This window comes from Camelus bactrianus, chromosome 7 (assembly GCF_048773025.1).
Source record: "Camelus bactrianus isolate YW-2024 breed Bactrian camel chromosome 7, ASM4877302v1, whole genome shotgun sequence".
Classification (NCBI taxonomy): domain Eukaryota; kingdom Metazoa; phylum Chordata; class Mammalia; order Artiodactyla; family Camelidae; genus Camelus; species Camelus bactrianus.
In genome coordinates, this window is record NC_133545.1 from 1,438,812 (window position 1) to 1,456,365 (window position 17,554).

Sequence of the window (17,554 nt, forward strand, 5' to 3'; positions counted from 1 at the left end):
CGGGGAAAAACAGATTCGTGGTTACCAGAGATGTGGGCTGGGGGGGTTGGATGAAGGTGGTCAGAAGGTACAAATTCCAGTTGTAAAATGAATACATACCAGGGATGTGATACGGTAACAACATGATAGATGTAATTAATACTGCTGTCTGTTACATATGAAAATTCGTTTAACAGGTTAAATCTTAAGACTTCTTATCACAAGGAAAAAAAAATTTTATTTCTCTAGTTTTGTGTCTGTCTGAGACAATGGATGTTCACTATACCTACTATGATAATTGTTTCATGATGTATGTAAGTCACATCGTTATGCTGTACAGATTAAACTTACACGGTGAGGTATATAAATTATATCTCAGTAAGACGGAAAGAAAAAATTAAAAGTACATTGTATAATTTAATTATTGCTCTGACAAAATCCTCTCAGAAGTGTAGCAAAGTGATTATTTAAGGCTTTTTGTTGTCTAGTCTCACAGAAGATTTTCAGAATTGAAGAGCTGTGGGGTGCCAGAGTAGTCTTTTACTCAGTATGAGTTAGATTTTTAAAACATTAGATTTGAAGCAGCAGGGTCTTTAGAACTGGTCCCTGCAATCTGCGTTTGTCTAGGGCCTCAGTGCGCTGCAGCAGCAGGCTCCTGGGTTTCTGTCTGCGAGGCCACCTCAGTGTCCTGGGGGCCAGAGCGCCTGATGAGGGGCTTGCTCTTCGCCTGCTGTTTCTTACTGGGTCTTGACCCTGACTCTCAAGGTACCAAGTTGAGTCCCGTAGAAAGTTCTAATGAGAGCGCTCTCCCGTTGTTCACACACACCTTCCGTTCCTGCTGTGTGAACACGTCTGCCCCCAGCCTTCACTCTCGTGTGGCGCTGTCGTGGCGTGGTCCGTGGGCCCAGCTCTAGGTGATGGCCGAGTTACTGTTTAGCACACACCAGTGGTTTCCGAAGTCAGGTTTGTTCTCCACGGATTCACAAAGAAAGTCACTGGGCTGTGTGAAAAAACTATTAAGAACTTGTGTTTGTCTTTATTGTTGTAATTTTAAAAGTCTTTGTTCTGTGTGTATATAGTACGTATGTCGGTGAATAGAGCATATATAGTTTGTAATAACTGAAGTACACATATAATGGGTACACGTATTCTGGTTTCATCTTTGCTAATGGTGGTCTTTAATCAAAAACTTTTGAGACCAGGTTAAGACCCTTTTGGAGTCTCTGGGCAAGGGTTTTATTCTGTGGTTTGCCAGTCCCTCTGTAAATGAGCTTCACAACATGCACAGTGTGTGTGCACGCACGCACGTATGTGTTTTTCTTGTGAAAAAATCTGTGGCCTTCACCAGATTCTCAGGAGTCTTTGGCCCTGAAGATCAAATAAACTGTTTATCTGGGATCCCTGAGCCGTGAAAATACTGAAGTCTGTTTTGGGAGGACAGTACCTTGTTTACAGATAACTTCCTAGGTTAAATTAAATGGTACCTCATTTTAAAAATAATATGTATAATTAGATATATATATATATTCCTTTTAATAAAATTCAGCCTTATTAAGGCTTCTGTCTGAGAAACTGCCACTGGGATGGTTGCTATGACCTCATGATACGACCTGCCCTGCGTGCTCTGCTGGGGTCTGGTCCCTCTTACCTTCCTTTACCTACCTTCCTGTACAGACGTTTTATTGTATGCTTTCATTAATTTTATATTTCTCTTCTCTTTAAAACATTATGGTGGATCGTTGTCCCTCAGCTTTGTATACCTTGGCCCTGGGACGATGAGGCTACAGAAGAGCTGCTTTTTGAAACCCGCTATTTTTCTCTTTGTCCTTGTAAGCTGCTTCTGTGGAGTCTGCCCCTACAGTGGGTGATGTGATTTCACGGAGTGAGGGTGAGAGTTAAGTCCAGAAGTCGGCTGATGAGGGGAAGTTGAGTTCAGTCAGTGATTCTTGAAATCCTTAGACCACCCATAAAATTAAAGGTCCCTGGGTTTGTTTATACAGTCCTTTGTGGTGAAGTTTCACGCGGCCCCAAGCAGCTCTTCAGTTTCTTCCTTGGAGAAGGTCAGCGTTTCTGGTGTCTGTCACTTGACTGTCCACCTGAATGTTTTTTTACTTATTCAGATTTTTTTTTAAATAAAAGGCTTATTTGTACATGTGAACAGCTGAGTTTTAGGTAACGTCAAAGCAGATGTGATGGAACCACACTGCATTTCCGGATTTTCGCTTACCCCACAGCCCTGTGGCGTCCAGTTCAGATGGATAATGTTTGTGGGATTTTTTCCCCCTCGGAAAGGAACCCCCGTTTGTTTATTCGCTGCGTAGTAAGCTGGAGCACATGCAGAGCACCGCTCTGGGCACTGGGGTTACAGGAGAGAAAACCACCGAGTTCCTGTTCGCATAGGACTTAACAAGCCATCGCGCGAGCTAGGCCGCAAGCGAGCCGGCAAGGGGAAGACGTGCTCCGGCAGCGCGCGCTGAGAAGAAACCTTGTCAGGGCAGAGGGCCTCGGAGGGGCAGCTGCTTGGGGGTGGGGTGGGGGGGGAAGCGGGTGCCCTCTCCGAGGAGGTGGCGCAAGCAGGGGCCTGCGCGGGGAGAGGATGGGGTGGGGGCGGGGGCTTCGTCGGGTGTCTCTCCATCACGACCCTGTTTCCCGTGTCAGCTGAGTGGGCGCACTGTGGTCCCCGCAGAGAAGCACTGGGGCCCTGGCTAGTGTGAGTGCGAGTCCTGAGCGAGTGGCAGGGTGCCCGCCGCTGCCCCGCTGCCCCCTACACCTCCACGAGACTGCAAGAGTGGGCAAAGTCGGTCAGGGCTGTGAGGCTTTCCCGCAAGATGACAATCGTGGAGTTTTAAACGGGGTGCCCACTAACAGAAATGAGGAAGTCCCTGGAATCTGAGCTGTCTGATTTGTACTTTATTATGTTTTATGTGTGTGTGTGTATATATATATATATATATATTTATTGTACCTGATTTTATTAAGGGCTATTTTATTTATTTTTAACAGGAATCACTAGATTTGATCTACTTGGAGACTTTGGAAGGTTTAATTGGCTGGGAAATTTCTATATTGTGTTATCCTACAATTTGCTTTTTGCTATTGTGACAACACTGTGTCTGGTCAGAAAATTCACGTCTGCTGTGCGAGAAGAGCTGCTCAAGGCCCTAGGTAATCCCGAGCTCCGTGGGCGCTCTTCCTGCTTATTAACGGCGTTGACCTTTCAGCTCATCTGAAGTCTGCAGCTGCTTACTTTCCAGATGTGTAGAACCTTGGAGGCCGCACCCCTGCCCACTGCTTATTGATCATGCTCTTGTGTAAAACGACTTCACAGAGCCTCACCTTCCTCGTATAAAATGGTGGTGATCCGTTCTTTTAGGACGTTGTGAGTGTTAACTGGAATACTTCTCCTGAGGGCCGGGGCATGATCCTGCCACACCGTGAGAGCGCAGTAAACAGTAGCTGTCTTGTGATGATGGTGATGGTAGTTGTGACAAGGTGAGGAGGAGCTTGTGCTTCTATTCTGGTAGTGGTACTTCTTATTTTTTAGTTAAATTTTTTTGAGGATTGGATTTTATAAGTATCAGGCTGACCCAAATTATAATTCTCTTCAGTAAGTCAGGTAGTAATTCAGGATAAAAATCTTAGCATCCTTGGCGTCAGGAGAGAGGGCACTTGTTACCATGTGTTCCCTGAGTCACGTGCACTGTGACACTAGTAAAACCTCACAGGCTTGGCTGAGGTCTGAAGGGTGTAACTGTAACCTTTGAATGTATTTGCCATGCTTGCTTCAACATTAGTACTAAACATATTTCAGGCTTTATGTTTTAGGAATACTAGGACAATGTAAACTGTCTTGCTGGGTAAACCCCCTTGGGTTTAGGGTGTGTAATTTTATAAAAGAAGGGAAAGGCAGTGAGTTATTGTAGGAAGTCCTGCCAGGAGCTCATTTAGCTGGACTGGCATCATTTGAACGCTCACATTTCACGTCCCTTCGCAGCTTTTAGCTACTGTGGGAGGCGCCATGTTGGTTGATCCATCATGTCCTGCTTTCAGACGGCTTAAACCTGATGAACAGCAGCAGTGCTCAGCACACCACTAGGCCTTTCCAGCCCCAACGGTTGAACGGGTGACCTCTGGGGAGGAAAAGGGATTTCACATTATCTATTCATGTGTATTTTACTTTAAATTTACCCTGAGAGCAGGGTGGCTGATGAGATGTTGGCCCGAAAGGGAAAAGTTACATCTTATTTCAACTGAAGCACGAGAGAGTTTATGAGTTTTATTGCCTAGGCTCCCTGGTGCTGGTCAGATTAAAGTCTAAAGACAAAGTGGTCATCAGACAGCCCTCTCAGCCACGTGTCTAGAGTTAAGTTTCATTTTTAAGCCTGTTGTAGCATCAGTAATATTAGCCATAATCTCAGATAAATTCCTGCTCACGGCTCACGGAAGTGAGATGGTAGTAAACGCCTTGCAGGAAGCGTAGCATCTGAGCTGGGTGTTCTAGGCATCACCTTGCTAAGGAAGCCTTTGTGAAAGCAGCAGGATAGGGTTTAACCTCAGGCGAGGCTGTGTGTGTTGTGTCGGCCCTGCGGCCACAGGAGGCAGTGGAATTGCTGAGGGTCATGTGAAACATCTGATAGGCGGTCTTTCCCCGAAGTGCCTCCTGTTACTGTTGGGGGGCTCCAGGGAGGCAGTGCCTCCGACCTGGCGGGGGCCTGCGTGAAGCGCACACAGCGTGCGAGTGACCTGAGGTCATAAATGTGATTTCACTGGATGTCATAATTCGATTATAAAATTTAACTTTCCCCCCGTTTTTTCCTCCTTCGTGTGTGTGTGTGTGCGTGCGTGTGTGTGGCCCTGTTCGGCGAGGCTGCGGTCCTCCTTGCCCGCTTCCTTCTCCGGCCGGCCCGGGTGACGTGCTCCGCCTGCCCAGCAGTGGGGTGCGCCTTTCGTCACTGCGTGGCATGGCCATTCCCAAGGCCGGATTGATTTCTTTTTCCCTTCCTATTCATCCAGCACAGACAGGCTCAAGCTTACCTTTTCTTTCATTAAGATATGCAGGTGATAGAAATTTTGAAATTTGGAGTGCTGTGTTGGTTTACGAGTGATGTAAAATTGCACACCAGTCAGGTAGACAACCATCTGGAATTTTAGGGGAAAAGTAATCTTATCTAAGCATGTTTTTGAGCCTCATAAAAATTGTTTCTCAAGATCTTTCCCACGGACGTGGTGCCTGTGTGCTCCTCCGTGTCTCTGTGCTCCGGTTGTCAAAGTGCTTAGAGCTTTAATGCCACATAAACTCTGAAAGTGTCTTCTGACTTTTCTCCCTGTGAGGCCATAATGTTGCTCTAGAGGTTTGATACATTGTGCAAGTAATTGCTGCGTGATACAGAGGGAAAGAAACCTCACTTGAAAGGTGGTGCTAATCTTTCACTCTGTGAAGCATCGTTGAGCAGTGGAATGCTACTTACGTTCAGTTTGTTCTTCTGCCATTTCTTTCTCTTTTTCTTCTTGGTAGTTTCCCCTTGCTTTTCTTTTTAATCACATGCTTCATATTTTGGTGTCCTCCCACATGGTTTCCTGTGTGCACTGGGGGGTATTTTGAAACAAAAGCGGGATCGTACTTGTCTCAGGTCATGTTCCCTGGGACGGGCGGGGGGCTGGGGAGGAGGAGGTTTACCAGAAGGTGCTGTGGGATCAGTGTGGAGGGGAGCGGGGTGGGGCTGTGCAGACTGAAGGAGCGGCTCCCTGTGGGGCAGCTGTCTTCAGCTCTGGCCCCACAGTAGGGAGAGGGGTCGGCCATCCTGCGGGGAGTCTGGCCCGCGTGGCAGGGTTTCCTCGGGAGCCCCCACGTTCTTCCTGCCTCTCCACAGTGCAGCATTTCTCACCCTGTCTCAATTTTTCTGCAGGGCTTCATAAACTTCACTTATCAAATACTCCAAGGGATTCAGAAACAGCAAAGCCTTCTGCAAATGGGCACCAGAAAGCCCTGTGAGACATGCAGCACCTCTCTGCAATCAAGAGCCGAGACCCAGACTTGTGACATTCCTGCCGGTCAGGCACGTTTCCCGCCGGCTGTGGCCCACGGTCAGGGCCTGGGCCTGTCAGTGTCCCCTTTTCACAATCTGAGAGCTTGGCTGTCGCGGGTCATCTTTTTATCTAACCTTGGGGTGGACCTTGTAGTGTCCAGCCATGCGCAGGCTCCTGAGGGAGCACAGCTCGGTCCTCTGCGGACACGCTTGCCGATGCCCCTTGGCAGAACCACCCACGTGAGAATGTCAGAAAAGGCAAACTTGGGGGCTTTCTGAGGATTCAGTTGAATCTCATATATTTCCTTCAAAAGGTAGACACCTACATAGAAGGTACCCTCGGTATTTAGACGTGAAGTTTCTGCCAGAAACGAAGATTTGCAGGTGTCATTACAGTGGGAGTGCTGGGACTGCAACGGTTGCAAGTTACGGTTTTCACTTCCTTAAGGAAAAGGCAAAGGCATGGTTCTGATTTGTGTTACAAAATGACATTGATTGGATTTTGAGTCAAGGGAAAAATACAACATTCTTTCAAAACCGGAGCCTGGGTAGAACGCCACAGGAATAGCTGCTCTGTCCGGCGTGAGAGGCGGCGTGGAGGCGCTCCCGAGCGCCGCTGCCCGGCGGCGTCCGTGCTTGAGTCGCCGTTACCTCTCGTGGCAGGGCTGCCGGCGCTGAGCGCACTTGTAACTTAGACTTTGCCTTGCAGGCTGTACGTACACTCAGTTGTTTTTAAACTTTTTTTTTCAGAAATCCCTTGATTCTCTGTGCTCCTGTGTCCATCCTGTGAAACTAAGTGCTCTGTGGTAGAAGCCCCGCTAGTGCCACACTCCTCAGGCTGTGTCACTTCTGTGCTCGCCGACTTAGCGCTCAGGCTCTAAGCAGTGACCGTCCAGCCCCACAGTGCGCAGCAGCAGTGTCCGCGGGGTGGGGGTTCTGCCGGGTCCCTGATGAGCATGCAGCTGGTAGACTGCAGAGCACCCTTGGGATGGTTTCTGGACTTTGAGGCCACTGAATAAACACCCTGTGTTGCCCGCTGGGACAGAGCACCAGAAGCCACGCGTGCTCAGCCTGCGGCCCTGGGAACGCACACGTTCATGCGCGCTGCGTGTATGCTGGTGAGTGTCTGTGTTCAGACAAAAGAAAAGAACACTTTTCTCAAATGGTTGAATTTAAAGGGTTTTTTTTTAAGAGAAATTTATGAAAAACGGGCTGTTTCCACTCAGAGCTAAAATAATAAGAAAAAGTTACGTACACTCTGCTGTGTGTGCCTCTCCTGTGTTTACACCCCTGCACTCCCTCTCGAGCTTCTCTCCTTGTTGCAGTGCAGCTTAGCTTTAAAATAGAAGAGCACTTTATGATTCTAAGCAACGTTCACTACATACCACCAGTCTAGTACGGGCGAGTTTCTCAGCGTAAGACCCACATACTGGGAGAATGAGTGACAGTTGTCTGCTTTCTGATTTTACTGGTAATGCTACCTATTTACGTGTTCATTGTGAGTCTTGATTTTCACTCAGACTTGCCTGCTCCGAGCAGACCAGGCCAGGGGCAGCAGAGAGACCCCCCTGAGTAAGCGAACGTCACTTTCAGCTCCCACCGCTTCAGGGCGCGTTGGAGGGAGGGTTCTGGGCGTCCGGAAGGTGCCTGAGATGTTTTGAGTAAAGTACAGAACTTTTCAATGTCTGTATCAATTCCCTGTTCACTTGAAAGTCTCCTCCCAGGACAGAAGTGAAGCCGGGCTTGGAGTAGTTAGGAGTAAGGTGTGTGACAGACTCCTAAAGCTCTTACTGGATGCTTCCTCACAGCCGTGTTGAACTAGAGGACACGCAGCACGTGGAGGGGCTGTTTTGGGGTCGCAGGTGCCTTCTGGAGATGGGTGCAGGTCGTCAGGTGCCCGGCCTGAAGGTGATGTGTACAGACACCTAGTGTGTCCCTGGTCACACACGTGAGAATCTGCCTCTTGAGTGAGACCCTCACTGTGAGTGCAGGTGCTTCTCTGGGCCCCTCGCCGGGGGCTGGTGTATGACGCGTCGGCAGGAGCGGGTGGCAGCGCACTGCGGCCCAGCCCTTGTGGGGCCGGAAGGACGGGCGTCCTGCCACTGCAGCTGTGAGCGCCGGCGCAGGAGGGGCGGCGAGGCCTCAGCTCCAAGGTCCTGGCGCTGGCAGTCCGCTGGGCCTGGGGCTGCCCTCCTCCTCGGGGATGGAGGGCGTCGGGACCACATTAAAGCCCGTGCTGCTTTGATTTCCTCTCCCCTCGGGGGCCTGTTGTAGCCGGGCGCTGGGGGCCACGGTTTGGTCTTCTGAGGGGCCCCACTGGTTCTCATTGTCAGTTGGTTCTGCGGTACTTAAGTAAATTGTTGTACAGTTAGAAAGTTTATAGATTTAACATTTGTAATGATTTTTACTGATTTTCCAAGACATTTCTTTGATTTAATGTTTATTTAGCTTTATGTACATTCTGTGTAAAAATAGACCTGCTCAAAATATAAGACTTTATATGAAACTTAGAGACATGCACACGAACGTTAGCGCCTTCAGTGCCATGCTGAGGGTTGACGCTGGAGGAGAGTGACCCACCCCTGGTGGTTGTTACTCTCGGCTGCGTCCAGGCTGCATGTACACCTGCCCGTAGGGCATTGACACCTGCCTGGCTTTGCTGGAGCACAGTCGACCTGCCTGTGGCCTCAGTAACCACCTGACATGCCAGCAACACAGGCTTACATGTTGAAAGCCCTGTGTGGCTCTCTGTGTGGTTCGCACAGTACGTAGAGGAGAAGGGGACAGTTCTCACAGTAATTTTCTTGAAAAATATGAGCATACGTGCAGTACTGACTTTAAACTTTAAAAACATTGGTATGATGTTCCTTTAAAAATAATGTTCGGATGCATGGAAAGTTGTTTTTGTTTACAGAGTGTTTTGTTTACAAGTCAGTCTTGTTTGTTTCTGTGAGATACTTTAGTGTGACTTTAAATATCTCAGAAATTAAAGGTTTACAAAAAAGTGATTTCACATTTTGGTTTACAAGCACTCAGATGTGTGTTTGTTTTTTGTGTTTTTAATCTTAAAGACCATCATGGCTAAAACTTAGTGGTGTATGTTGGCTGCTGTCATTCGGGTGTCATTAGGGGCAATAATGACCCTGGTGCGACGCTGGGCTGAGGAGGTGGGTGTTTTCTGCCTTTTTGTTGGGGAGTTTTTGTGTATCAGTTTCTTGCAACCTAAAATGTAGCATCAATAATTGAAATCACGGTTGTTAGCTTATTTAATTGTTCAAATTATTTAGATTTGATTTCTCTGACTTCTTCCATTGAAGGACTGAGCCACACCTGAATGTGGTCTGGGCGGCCTAGTCCGGGGAGTGCCGGGGAGGTAGATGCCCTTCGCTTCTGCTTCACTCACTGCAAGCAGGAGCCTCTGGGTCAGTGGCTTTCAGACTTTTGGCCACTGTAACTCACTCACACGCACACGCACACGCACACACACACACACTTCTGTACATATAAACAAACATTTAACAGAACAGTACTTACGTTACTGTGCGAGATGCATGCTGGTATATTCTGTTCTGTTTTGTTGTTGTTTTTTAAAATATTGGACAGAAACCACCAAGTCATTTCCTGGTTGAAAGAAGAATGAATGTGGTTGAAAGAAGGGATACAAAGACCTTTTTTTGACTTTGAATATTGTTCAGGTAAAATTCATTATTACAAATGCCACTGAAGCAAAAGGATTGCATATGCAGATTACTTGTTGCACTGCAAAGAATGTCATTAAAATCAGTAGAAATTGCTAAAACTCTTAAAAAGTGGATTATAAAATTTCAAAACTAGGTGATTTATCCATACATCTTAGAGGAGTAGCGCTGGGGGCTCGCTGTCAAGAGAAGTTATTTAACTTCCAATTCTTTGTGATTCAGTTCGGAGAAAGTTTCTTCAAGCTCAAATGCGATCAGGAAATTCAGACAAAACCCAGTTGTTCTGGATGTGGCTGGCGCACTCTGCCCATGTTTGCCCCTGACTACCTGCATTGAGCCGTAACTCACCTACCACAGGCTGGGCTGTACCCTGTCATCACCCAGCCCGAGACCAAAGAGAGCCCGGAGGCGGCGGCATTAGAATTCTGTTGGGCGGGGGATCTTGTGTCAGAAGCAAGGAGGTCCTGGAGCCGTACCCCAGGCCATGGGGCAGGGGGAGGAAGGTTTCCAGTTACAGGGGAACTGACGTCAGGTTGGCTCATCGGTTATCAGGGAAGCTGTCCTCATGGGGCCGTCCTGATGTAAGGACTGGATCAGTCAGGAGCCACCGGGGCTGGGGGCCTGCCCACGGCCATTACTGACTAGGCTCTGTGACTACGGGGGCAGGTCAGGCACGTGCCTGGGCGCAGGTGAGGGCGAGCAGAGAGCAGGAGAAGTTTATCTTGGGGGGCCTGATCACACACCATAAAGTTCACTCTCAAAGCATGCAGGTCATGGGTGTCTAGTGTTCAAAACCAAAATTCAGCCAAGTAAACTTGAGGATCTGACTGGCTTTGTTAGGTAACTTGTGATTCGAGCAGCATCTCACCCGGCGACTAGAAGGGAGCTCCCGAGGGTTGTGCAAGGCGGAAGGTTTCTACAGGAAGAAGGGTAGGCCAAGGGAGTTCTTCACCAGAGAAGAGAATAGGTTATTTTTAGGCCAAGACATCATTTTGGGGGGAAGGGAACAGCAGGGGATTTATCATGTGAGTTCCCTCTTCCCCGGGGGACACGGAGAGGGTCTGTGGGGCATGTTGCCCTTGGTGCCACGCAGGGATGCCACAGAGGTCAATCCGGATTAGCCTCTGGTGGCGTGGGTGCGAGGCTGTGGGCTCGAGCAAGGTGATGCCATTTGGGGCCTGTGGGTTTTTTCTTTAAGTGTATTCACGGGTTGTGCAAACATCACCGTGGAATCCCGGAACGTTTTCATCCCCTCAAACCTCACTACCTCTAGGGCTTCACTTTTGTAACCAGCCATTCCTCTCTCTGGAGTCACGCTGACGGAGGGACGCGGCAGTGGCTGTGTGGAGACTCACTTCCCACACAGCAGCTGGTCTCCTCCTCGCTGAGCAGCCCAGCTCCAGTTCCCCGCAGGGTGCCAGTGTCCCCGGCTCCCAGCGGGTAGCGTGGCCCACGTGGCCGAGGTCCGAGCAGGGCGCTGGGGCGGACGTTCGTGTGGGACCTGCAGAGGAGCGAGTCCGCCGGGAGAGGCACCACACCCTCCTCCTGACTGGACCGTGGACGTGACCGGTGTTTGACTGGGATCAGAGCCGCTTCAGACCAGAAGCTCACCTCAAGGACAGTCGGAGGGCCTGGGTGCCCGGCCCCCTGGGCTCCGCGGGAAGAGGGCCGCGCCTGTCGTGTTCAGGCCACCGGTCAGGTCAGACACGAGCACCTGAGCGCAGCTCCAGCCCGTCCTGGGGCAGCCGCGCGGTTTCCCCAGGTGCCTCGCCGGCGGTGGCAATTTGTATTTTAAACAACAGGTGTGATTTCAGTGCCTTGTTCATAAACTGCATGTCCATAACAATCATGCCTCTTTCTAAGCTCTGTATCCTGGACCTCTGACGAGTGTGTCTCAAGCTGTTTGGGAGAGTATTGTCCTCTTTCACGTTCCCAACACTAATCTCGTGTGTGGAATCAAGAATGCTTCAACGTGCTCTTGATTTCATGGACCTCTTGTCAGTGGCTCCTCTTAGGGAAGCTTCCACATAGCGTGGTGACATCACCACGTAACACTCAGCTCACAATTTGGAGGATGCATTCTTTTAGACATTAACTTCTTGTTGGCAAACAAAATTCTTGTCCGCAAAACACCCCGGAGACAGTTGACCAAATCTGTAGATGAGTTAACACATTGTATCAGCGCTAGTTTCTGGTTTAGATAATTTTACAATGGCATGTTCCCATGGGGGAGACCGGGTGAAGGGTGAATGAGAATTCTGTTGTTATGACTTTTTTTGTACATCTAAATTATTTCTAGATTTCAGAAACATCATGTAATGAGGAATTACGCCATAAAATAATTCTACTTGTTTGAGAAACATGTAACTAATAATTTTAACCCGCCTGCAAGGTGCCTCCAGGGTGGTGGCTATGCAGCTGAAGGGAGTGGACGGAGGAGGCCTGTGCTCTGAGTGTGGCTGTCCGTGGTCCCCGCTTGCCCACCTCAGCCCCGTAGCCGTGGGTCAGCCAGGCTGAACCTGAACAGAGATAATCATAAATGCACTCTGTCCTCGACAAACTGGAGGTCTTTCCACAAGCAGGCCGGAGAACCTCATTGTTTTTCAACAGAACTACTGGAGCATCTGTCAGTGTAACCTTGGGTCTTAGATCACTCTCTGGGCAGAGACAGGTTTTGGCCTAGCCTCACGAATGTTATTTCTGGCTATGGGGCCTTGTAGAGAACTTTATCCTATAACACTATCATGGGAACCAGGGGGAAAGGTTTTAAAAATTCTTACACCATTTTAGGTAAGTTAGGTGTGTGTTCCCCTCCCTGCAGAAAGCACAAGGTCCGCATCTGACGTTCCAGCGCCGTGCGGTTAACTGCGGTCCCTGCTGTGCGTCGCGTCCCAGGACAGACTTACTCTGTCACTGGAAGCCTGTACCTTTTGACCTGCTTCGCTCATTTTGCCCACCACCCTGCCCCCCGCCACCAATTGGTTCCCTGTATCTATGAGTTCGTTTTTTTGTTTTTTAGATTCCACATGTGAGTGAGATTACATGGTATTTGTTTTTCTCTGAATTATTTCACTTACCATGATAGCTTTAAGTTTTATCCATTCACGTCACAAATGGCAAGATTTCCTTTTCTGTGGTGGAATAACACTCCGTTGGGTATACACACACACCCCCCCCACACGTTCTTTATCCGTTCCTCCGTCGATGGGCACTCGAGGCTGTCTTCCCGACGTGGTTATTGTAACGCTGCAGCGGACACGCGGCTGCAGGTGTCTCTTCGAGATCCTGAGTTCATTTCCTTTGGATACACACCCAGAAGTGGAATGACTAAATATCACTTGGCAGTTCTGTTTTTAATTTTTTGAGGAACCTCCATACTGTTTCCCGTAGTCGCTGCACCAGTTTACATTCCCACCAGCAGTGCTCAAGTGTTCGCTTTTCCCCACGCCCTCACCAACGCTGGTTACTTCTTATCTCTTTGGCAATAGCTGTTCTCACAAGTATGAGGTGGTGTCTCACTGTGGTTCTGATTTGTATTTTGCGTTGAGTGATGCTTCTTGTGTCTCTTGGCCTCTGTAAGTCTTCTCTGGAAAAATGTTCAGATCTTCTGCCCATTTTTGATCAGATTATCTGGGTTTGCTGTTGAGTTGCATGAGTTCTTTATGTAGTTTAGATGCTAACCCCTTACCAGGTACATGCTTTGCAAGTATGTTCTCCCATCCCGTAGGTTTTTTAATTTTGTTGATTTTTGCTGTAGAAGCTTTTTGATGTAGTTTCACTTCTCCATTTTTGCTTTTATTGTATTGCTTTTGGTGTCAAATCAAAAAATAGTAATAGTCACCAAGACTTGTATCAAGGAGCTTACCAGCTGTGGATTCTTCTAGAAGTTTTATGGTTTCAGGTCTGATGTTCAAGTCTTTAAGTCCATCTTGAGTTGACTTGAGTTGGTGTGAGACAGGTCCAGCTTCACTCTTCTGCATGTGGGTGTCCAGTTTTCCCATCAGCACCTACTGAAGAGCCTGTCCTTCCTTCGTTGTATATTCTTGGCTCCTTGGATGTAAATTAATCGATCACATATGCATGGGTTTGTTTCTGGGCTCTGTTCTGTTCCACTGATCTATTTGTTTTTATGCCAATATCATACTGTTGTCAGTGTCAAAAGATTCAGTGTCTTTTGAGTGAGAGATACTCTCTTTAAAAATTAGTCTGGCAACATTGATCATCGGGATCAATAACCAGCTGCTTTCTTCACTAACCCGTCACTTGCTCAGCGGCAGGAGGCATCAGTTTGCCGCCACTAGCGCGAGGGACGCGCCCACGTGCTGCTTGCCGTAGGTGCGCGTTCTGGGGCTGCTGGTGCTCCCTTCGGAGAGAGTCAGGGTGGCCTTGTCTTCAGGTGTCCTTCGTAGGCGTTCAGCTTCCCCAGGATGGAGTTGACTGTTCCACACCCTGCGGTCCATCAAGGTGTATCAGTGTACGCGGACCGTGGTGTGAGCTCCTCAGCCCGCATGAGGAATGTTTTATAAAATCTGCCCCGTGAAGCTCACCACTGCGCCTTGGGTGCCAAAGGGGACACCGTTTCGTTCGTTATGTCTTACAGCAGCCTCTGTGGGAAAAGCCCGGTCTCAGCTGAGTAAAAGGAGTGGTGGTCTGTGAGTGGGAGTTCATATGGTATCTGTGTGAACGGTGGGCTCCCCTGGGGTGTGGCCCGGACCACCGTGGGCTCAGGAGCAGCCTGGGGAGCACGTGGCCTCAGCTGGAGCGCAGAGGCAGCCCTGGAGGGCCATGGCCGGCCGGCTCCCCACAGCCGTTCTCCCGAAGGAAGATGGAAGCCGTACTTCGCCCCCGGCTCCCCAGTTCCCAATTCAAAAAAATAAAAGAGGAGGCACTTTTCACAAAACAAGAGAGAAGCTGGTTTCTTCCCGAACTCTTCTTAACTCTTGGATGTGAGGAATTGCAGAACACGTGGTTTTCCTTTCTGGGTCCCTATCAGCGAGCTGGGGCATGTGTGGGCGTGGGCGGCCTGTGGCTCAGCCCCCTCTGGCCCCGCCCCCGTCCCCACTCTTGTCTGTTTCTCTTCTTTGTTTCCACTGTAGTTTGTGCTGCCTTGGCTCGTCAGAGCTGTTCGGTCACAGGTACCAGAAACCAAATCCACAAAGTTCAGGGAACATGTCTGGGTCCAACTCAGCCTGCAGCCGAGCCCGGCTGAGCCGACCGCAGAGCAGCCAGCCCCCGTCTGACGAGCAGGAAGTAAACATGGCTGTTTGTAGGCATTACTGCCGCATGTCCCCGAGCAGGTGAAACAGAACTGGGATGTACTAATCAAAATGATAATAGGCCAGACACCAAGCCCCCTGGGAAGGTAAAGTCACACTTGAAAGAACCTCCAGAGCCTTATGGATTATGACGACGGACTTAACCATCGCAGGGCTCTCCTCCCTGGAGTAAGCCCCCACCAGACTCACGCCTCTCAGGGCCCAGCCTCGCGCTCCGTGGCCAGTTTCCAGACCAGGCCCGAGGGGGCTGCTCTGTGATCGTGCAGAGGTCTGCGTGGTGTCCGCGGTTGTCATCTTCAAACTGTCCAGAAAAGCAGTTGCTCCACTGAAGTCCTTTTTCTGCTGTTCTGTGGTCATAACTTGGTCTCCCCAAGCTTTTGATGGGCATGCCATTCTAGAAGGCTTTTTAATACGAAAATCGCCTGATTTGCCGTTGACTCCCAGCTGTGTGAGAGTCCTCCCTGACACTCGTGGGCTCTTCACTGCCGCCATCCCCCAGGATGGCCACTCCCAGACCTCCACGCCCGCCGGTTTTCCCTGAGTGCCCGTCGCCTACAATTAACTGATGCCTGTGTCAGTAGATTATGTGGGTGCAGAAAGCAGAAGTGGACTCTGCCCACTTAGGCAGGAAGAGGGTTTACCAGAAGGATTTGTGATAGCTCAGATTTGTGGGAAAGCTTGAGAAGTGGGTTCAGTGCAGGCAGGACTGCTGGGGATCTGGGCAGCACCCCCCAGTCACCGTGCCCGGGAACAGGACCTGGGACGTGGCCACACAAAGCTGTAGTGGCCTCTTACTGTCACGGGGTGACCCGTGCTCCCCTGGGCTCTTCCCCCGGGTTCCACGGGTGGGGCACAGAATCAGACTGCCTCTCAGGGCATGGGGAGAGGTGTCTGCCAGGGGGCCCTTCTGCCCGGTAGGTGAGGTCTGTGATCCAGCTCCTGGCTGCGTCTCCCAGCAGGAGTGTTTCCTCAGTGTTCAGATCATTCTCCAAGCTGGTCTACAAATTGTGTGACGGGGAACTCCATCCCGACATGTGTGGACTTACTCATTTAAGTGACATACGTATGTATGTAGCTGTTTATTAATAAAACATACCACACTGGTGTTTTAAAAGGATGAGAGAAAAATAAATAGGAACATACACTTTAGTACGTCTTCAGGGGATTGTTCTGTGCCCATGACAAGTGTGCCCACAAATGTCTCTGCCCGCTCCTCCCAGGGGCCACTGGGAGCAGCCCCTCGGCCCCCCCACCCGCAGCTCATGGGCCTCTCTTCGCCGCTGAGATCCGGGGTCTCGTGGGTCCGGCAGCGAGGGCAGCGGCACTGCGCTTGGCTGCTGGGAACGAGCGGGCTCGCAGGAAGGTTCCGTGGGTTTCTTCATGTGTGAGCTAAATGTTACATGTGGCTCTGAGGCATTAGTACGTGGTTTACAGTTTTCTGATGTTAAAGCCACTTAACATTTTATTTTGACATTTTGGGTTTTATGTTGTCAGAGTGCTAACAGTAACCTGCCCCACAGAAGTAAAACCGTTACTGCAAAACAGTGTTGGGGCGGCAGAAGGCCTCAAGCACTTGCTTTAAAGAAGCTTCAGGGTGACCAGCTGTGGTCAGAGGGCTGAGCGCACGGGGCCGGGCGGACGCCCGGGCCAGTCGGAGCTGCTGTGAAACGGGCCAGGTCGCCAGGTTACTGGGCAGGAACAGGGCCCATTTACTGTTTATGAGCGACCCCAGCCGGCCCACTGGACTCAGAGCAAGTCAGTGAATCACAGAACCTCTGAAGCCGGAGTTTTTAATCCACTCCTCACTTATTTCAACTGATTAAACTCACGAATTTGAAGTTTTCGGTTTATAAACGAAAGATGGAAATGTTAGGTTTCCTGAGTAGAACTACTAAGAGTTTATTTCACCGGAGAACAGAATGCACGCAGTGCTCACCTCCAGACTCCCAGCGCATCCAAAATCAAGCTACCCACCCCCCCAAGAATTATACAGCCTTTCCCTGACTAGGAATTCAACATTCAAGGATTTTCTTCTGATAGTGAGAGCGGCAGAGGGGACAGGCGTGGCGGGGCGCGTCCCCCCAGGACAGCTCCTCCAGCGCGAGGAGGCACGTGCGGTGGAACACGTGCGAGCAGGACAGCAGGACGGCCTCCCGCCGGGGCTGCTGGGGGCCGGTCCCCGAGGGGGTGCCGCTGACAGAGAGCGCGGTGAGGCAGATGGGGCACTCGTGGGCCCCCCGGTGCAGAGCCTGCGGGCGGGGGTGGGGGAGAGTCACGTGGTTATTCGTCCATCCTAACAGAAGTGGCCTAACCCTGAGTAAGCTTGATACCCCGGCCGACGTGGGTCCGAAGCAGAGCCGTTCCGTTCTGCGGTGAAACAGCGCTGGACACACGTGGGCGCCGTTGCTCTTGTGAAAGACGGAAAGGCATGTGACCCACCCGTGGTAACCCATTGTGAGATCAAAATACTTTATGAAGTGCTGAACGTCAGTAACACGGGTTTTCTTTTAATTAAGTAACAAAGTGTAGCCTTTTGCAAAAATTTTGACTCTGTGTAGCTGCTAAACTTCTTTAT

At 49.9% G+C, this 17,554-nt stretch overlaps 2 protein-coding genes across 21 annotated transcripts in view; one reads left to right on the top strand and one right to left on the bottom strand.

Moving 5' to 3' along the window:
* Positions 1 to 9,018, top strand: part of LMBR1 (limb development membrane protein 1) — a 122,399-nt gene extending 113,381 nt beyond the window's left edge. For 3 of the 6 annotated variants that reach the window (XM_074366654.1, XM_074366653.1, XM_045522615.2), the window contains one exon: positions 5,886 to 9,018. In XM_074366654.1, the coding sequence (XP_074222755.1) occupies positions 5,886 to 5,971 (86 nt within the window). In that variant the 3' untranslated portion in view covers positions 5,972 to 9,018. Of the gene's footprint in view, positions 1 to 2,982; positions 3,145 to 5,885 lie in introns of those variants that run through there. The other 3 variants (XM_074366652.1, XM_010962958.3, XR_006727641.2) reach the window with 2 other exon arrangements.
* Positions 1 to 17,554, bottom strand: part of RNF32 (ring finger protein 32) — a 45,955-nt gene that overhangs the window by 5,427 nt on the left and 22,974 nt on the right. For 14 of the 15 annotated variants that reach the window (XM_074366660.1, XM_074366661.1, XM_074366659.1 and 11 more), the window contains one exon: positions 16,965 to 17,228. In XM_074366660.1, coding sequence (XP_074222761.1) covers positions 16,992 to 17,228 — 237 coding nt within the window. In that variant the 3' untranslated portion in view covers positions 16,965 to 16,991. Of the gene's footprint in view, positions 1 to 9,539; positions 9,627 to 16,964; positions 17,229 to 17,554 lie in introns of those variants that run through there. The other variant, XM_074366663.1, reaches the window with a different exon arrangement.